This window comes from Amphiura filiformis, chromosome 3 (assembly GCF_039555335.1).
Source record: "Amphiura filiformis chromosome 3, Afil_fr2py, whole genome shotgun sequence".
NCBI lineage: Eukaryota > Metazoa > Echinodermata > Ophiuroidea > Amphilepidida > Amphiuridae > Amphiura > Amphiura filiformis.
In genome coordinates, this window is record NC_092630.1 from 16,533,743 (window position 1) to 16,539,781 (window position 6,039).

The 6,039-nt window shown below is 37.2% G+C and overlaps 1 protein-coding gene across 2 annotated transcripts in view; it reads left to right on the forward strand.

Annotated features, from left to right (window-relative positions):
• The window catches only part of LOC140148121 (transmembrane anterior posterior transformation protein 1 homolog), a 53,448-nt gene extending 48,250 nt beyond the window's left edge, over window positions 1-5,198 (forward strand). For both annotated transcript variants that reach the window (XM_072169977.1, XM_072169976.1), the window contains exons 11-13: window positions 539-607; window positions 1,899-1,975; window positions 2,786-5,198. In XM_072169977.1, coding sequence (XP_072026078.1) covers window positions 539-607; window positions 1,899-1,975; window positions 2,786-3,179 — 540 coding nt within the window. In that variant the 3' untranslated portion in view covers window positions 3,180-5,198. The remainder of the gene's footprint in view (window positions 1-538; window positions 608-1,898; window positions 1,976-2,785) is intronic.
• Window positions 5,199-6,039: the final 841 nt, after the last annotated feature.

Here is a 6,039-nt window from a genome sequence, read left to right on the forward strand (position 1 = left end):
AGCCATGAATCAACTTTTGTGACAAGCATAGGCCTACTTTGTGACTTTTGAAAAGGGCAGTTTTGCCTTCAATTTAGGCTCATTCAGCCCTGAAGTCATGGAAATCTCTCATTTTCACACAGCACTTAGTAAACAGTCATATAATTATTTCAAAGTTAGTTTTGTTGGTACAAAATGAAACCTTACGATGTTATGACGACATATTCAGAGGGGGACTTATTTCTTTTGAGGTGTTTAGTCCAAATTCTGCCTGAATATGTGCATGGATAGGGTGTGGGGGTGGGGTGTGTATGGATAGCACTTTTTCAGAGGGGGCAAAGGAGGAAACTTTGACGAAAATAGTAAAAAAATAGGCTAAACAGTTAAAAAAAGACCTAAAATCTTAAAGGGGGCAAGACTTCTCACAGGGGCAGCTTCCCCCCTTTCCCCCTGGCTACGCTACTGGATATGTTTTCAGGTTCTCAGGTTCTACAGGTGCTCTGGTCAATTTATTTTTGTTTCTAAAACTTCTAAATTACTCTTGGCTTCTTTTTTTCAGGCCTTTTCTGATCACTCAGATATTGTATCAAGAAGAATGGGCTTCATTCCACTACCTCTTGCATGTCTGGTAAGTACATACAATACTATTAATCCTAACCGTACCAAACCTCAATTCTGAAAGCGTAGGCACAAGCAGATATCCCATGTGATGTGATGTGATTGCGAACAGTCATATGGCGACAATAGGCCCGTGCACGGGCGTGGCACCCGAGGGGTTGGGGGTTCAAAACCGCACCTGAGAGTTCTCTTCTTCTTGATTCTTTCTTCCTTCATTCTTTCCTTCCCCTTGCCAAAAAGCAACTGGGGCGTTAGGGCTAATATACAGACCTTTCGTCCACTGAGCACAAAGTTGATCAAATCCTGAAAATTTCGAAACAATGATGAAGCCATAATATTATGATCATCTGAGCAATGGTAAAAAAAAATTATATAAAATAGTCATACCTGATCAGATTCAGAATTCTTTTACAATACCTGTTGGTTTTTAATTGGGACATATGATACAACGGGCTGTTCCATTTTAAGTCCACACTCCCCTTCTTTATTAAGATTTAGCTCAAGTCTTCCACAGAGGGATTAAAGGGTTTCAAATGAATAGACAATTGGATATGGTCCATTTAAAATACTCACTCCAGTTGTGGAAGATATCTAAAGCCATTTAATTAAAAACAGGGGGAGTATGGGTTTCAAAATAATTAACCTTAGCCAATTCCATTTGAAAAATATACTCCCTCTGTGGAAGACTTTGTAAAATCTTCCACAGAGGTAGGTAGATTCCAAATGGAATGACCCAGTGATATGCTTGTGAATATCAAAATTGATATTCTTAAGGGTTCCGTCACCCACCTTTGCACAGTATTTTTTGTGGGACCTGCGATCACATCAGACACACCAAATTGCATTCTGAATACAAGGAATGCACACATTTTCTGATAAGCATACATTAAAGTTAACTACCAAACAACAGAAAGGGCAGGACAATGGCAGTACAAGCTCATTAAGGACCTAGAAATTCATGGAAGCACATACCTTTAACAGAAAATACAATTATCAGATCCTGGTCTGTCCACTTTGAATCAAGGCTTATATTAACCAGGCACCCAGGCTTTTTTTACCCCATGGTTACCCAGTTTTGGCTCCTGGTGTATCCAATATTTTACACTACAAACTATAGGACCAGGAGCCATATTTGGGACCAGGAGCTCATTTTAGCTCCTGGTCCAGGCATACTTAATATAAGGCCTGCTTTGAATGTGTCTGTGCTCTCAGGTCTCACAAAATAATATGTGAAAACGTCACTATCCATCCGATCCCTTAAGGATTGCTGCAAAGTCTCATTAGTACTTTTTTGGTTTCAGGTATATCGCATCGTCAGCCAATCAGTAAATCTTCATGGTGTTGCTGGTGTTGTTTTAGTCATTTTAGTCTATATTTGGTAAGTACAAAATGTATTATTTGAAAGGACATGAATATTGAAAACTTACTTGTACTCCATTGAATAAACAAAATGGCATAATTGCTTGACAAAAAGTTCTTGAAGCCATGGAGATAAGTAAAGGGTGAACAAGACCTCAAACAGAGAAGAGGGCACATATATCTTGCGCCACATATACGATCCACATTTAAAGATTGGAAGAGAGACTAAGGAACACCACTAGTTTCCTTGGAAAGTGGATCAGATGACCATATCAGTCTTACCTGACGAAGTCCTCCGATGTAAAGGACAAAACATTGTAGCAAGTAAAAATTGACTTGGTTTGTCAAGCAGAAATTCAATTTCGTTTACTTGTTATCAGTTATTGTCAATTGACATGATCATTTTTCCTAGTATGTCTCTACACTGTATTTGATAAGCAAACTTTCTATCTAAACAGTATGTGTTGTGATATTGTATGTGGAGGTGTGTTGGTAGTTGCATGTGAGCGTCAGTGTTTTCCTGCAAATGAGGATACATGCCAGACTTTTCACATTTAAACTGTGGACCTACCTGCAAACGAGCACTGTCCTTGGTTTGCAGACCTCTGCAGTATGGCGCAATTGTGTGCCAAATATATTTTAGTCCTCGGTTTGGCAATTAAACATAACTTCAGACGTCCTTGTTTTAACAGCAATTCAGTGAAGGTCCGCAATTGCTGACACAGACAGGTATGGCTGTGTGAGAGTGTAGGGGTGTACTTGTGAAAGATTCAACGAATTTGATGTTGATATAGTTTGTAATAATTTTTTATTTTTTTCCCAATTACAGTCTTACTGCAATCAAAGTTCTTAACAGTATTGTACTCCTTGGCAAAGGAATGAAATATGCCAAAGAAGCTCATCTATTTGATGAACCCCAGAGCAAACCCCCACATACACCCAGTGCTACATCTACAACCTCATCAGATTTTCCTAAGCCGCCACGAGCGTACCACACCAGGTCACACAGCTACACAGGGGTTGGAGCATCAGGAACTGTGATCCCTGAGGTGGGCATGTCAATGTCAGACAGTACCGTTAATCTTATAGAAATGCCGACTTCACCACATAGGCCTACAAAGCGCCTCCTAGAGGGGAGTCCTAAAAAAGACGACAGTAAAGCACGACAGAGAACTTTATCCGATATAGATAGATATACATTATGCAGTAACAGAATTGTCTGACAGTTAGCTAGTCCATAACAGTGTTTAGTGTAATATTAAAAATGCTTTTATTTTGATATTTTGTACAATCAAAATTTTGCCAACATGTGTTAATAGATTTGGTTTTAAAGAACCAAGTTTTTGAAGTCTTTGTATGGTGAACACTGTATAGCAAAATATGCTGTTATTATTTGTGACCAGCTCCAACAAAACCCGGAACAAGTCGCTAGACATGTTTTTGAGTTGTAGGCCTTTAAAGATGACATTCTCGTAAAAAAAAATCAAATTTCGGATTTCTTAATTTCATGATATTTGACTGTGGGACTAAGTGGACTTTCAAATCCTTGAAAGTACTTATTAGAAAGAGGTGTATTTAATCAATAATTAACAGTTGAACTATGATAATCCCTATCCAAGCCTTTGTAAGGCAGGAAACTAATTGGCCTATTACTCAGAATAGCAATTTGGCACAAATATCAAGATATAATTTGCAAAATTATCCATATCTTTAAAAATGCTATGTATATAATTTTGGTCTCATTTTAAAGCTTATTGTTTTTATTCAAATCATGAAATGTCAAAAATGCTACTTGTTACTGGTTTTGTCAGAACGGGTCACAATTTCTCGAGGTCATTCAAGTTAGGGGCCATCAACTAAAATTCCTGGGCCATTTACTTCATCTGCCTAGCAATGATCCTGTGAATGAATGTGTAAACTGTAGGCCCTATTATGTTCCACTACACGGGTACACGGGAAGAGGAGGAAACCTGAACTGTTTTTGCAGTATATTCAGCACCTTTTGAGTGATTGTGATCGAATTCTACAGCCAGACCTAGTTTTATCAATGGCCCAATACGGCAGCAGTGGGAAGAAACTTGTGCCCGGCAGTGGACTGATGATAATGATCATTATGATTCATTTCTTGTGGTTTTCACAGTTTTGCAAGTTTTACCCATTAGGCCATGGGACCCAAATATTTTTGTGAGGTTTTAATTCACAGTGCTGAAAATAAATGTGAATAACGTGAAAATTGAAACCTCAAAAATGTCCTGGTATGCGCAGCTGCTGATTGGGTTTCGATAATCAATTATTTTGGTCACACTTAAAGATTTGTAGCCTCATCCACACTTTCCCTCATCAAAATAGAAGATTTTAATACCAGTGAAAAAAAGTATGTCTCCTATTATTAACCTTGTGAAATTTTAGGGCCTTGAAATATAATATTGTTTGGACACCTTGTACTCATCAGTAGAGTATGACAATCAAATCTGGCTCTTTAGTTTATGTGTTTCTTTTTCTTTCAAATATTTTTCTCTCCCTCTCCCTTATATCATTTGAATTCTCTCTCTTTATAAATTCCCTCCCTCTCCCTTACATCATTTTAATTTTCTCTCTTTATTTCTTCTAAAATATTTACATATTTGGAGTTGTGTGTAAAGGCCCATTAGGTCAAGATAAATAATAATGTTCCACATCTGGACTTTTAAAAAGGAGGCATGAATGGCTTACTTGGTATAATAGGGTTATTACAATTGAAATCTCCTATACCCCTGTCGAAGATTTTAAGAAAAGTCATCCACAGAGGGAGTTTGTTTCTCCAATTGAATTGGATAAGGTTATTTATTTTGAATGGCATACTCCCACTGTATAAGGAGTGTTAGAAATGGGTAAAATATTTTCAAGTGACTTTCAGACCCATAGGTCTGAAAATTGAGGGCCATCATCAGATTTTACGAGCTTTTATTCCAAACCGCTCGCCTTATATATCTAATACTATAGTTTGATCAGCTCTTAATAGGCGGGAAATATCAGGCTTTTACCACTACGCCGAAAAGTAGACCCACATTAAGAGTGCTATTAGTTGACCTGCCTGGTCTATATTTTGTGTGTTAAAGAATGTAGACAGAGTATAGGACTTGAATTAATAATTCATGATGCTTCTGGCAAGATGTCACAAGACTGTTCACAAAATAAATTTTTTGATATTAATCCACGATGTTATAAGGCCTGCCGATTTTTAGACTATGCCATAGTAAATAAAAATATGTTATTAATCATGATGAACGCATTCAGTTGAACTCGAAATTATACTGATATTTATTACATCAAAATACTAGTATAAAATGGTTATGAAAAAGTTTATATAATTATATTTGTGACAGTAAAAGTAAAGTATACATGAGGATTATATTATTGAATGCAACATCTCATAATGGCATAACTATAATGGCACTATAATACTGAACAATTCTAATTTTAGAATCTGCCAGTTTATTATCCAAGTTAAAAATCGACTATGGACTTTCACTTTTAAGCAGAACTTTACCCGGGACTTCGTTCTCTAAAACACACTGTCAATCATACTTGTTTATCAATCAAATCTAACCACAAGCCTAAGCATGTGGTGGTTAATACCAACTTTCGCGCCAGCACAAAAGCGCCGCATTCCATAGATAGTGGTGTACCATGTATAGTTAATGGCAATGGTACGTGTCGGGAGGATTTAAACAATAACGAGATCTGGGCGACCAATCACAAGCCAGATTCATTTAAAGATGCATTACATCATGACCAATTTTAGTTAGGCCAGAAATTGGCCTAACTCTCTATAGAGTCCCGTGCTAAAAATGTAAACTGCAATCCAAAGTCAGTAGTCCACTTGGGAAGCTAACAAACAGAGGGAGTACGGTGACTGAAAAGATCAGATGTGAAAATCTATCAATTGTGCACAAATAATTAAATCAGAGTTTTAAGCTTAAATGTAATAGCCAGAGTATGCACAATTGGCAAGTGGACTACGGAGAAGTCTAGCCGATTTTGAGCTGATCAAGGTATAGGTGCGGTCAACTGTATTAATATCTGTAATTTGAGTATTATTTT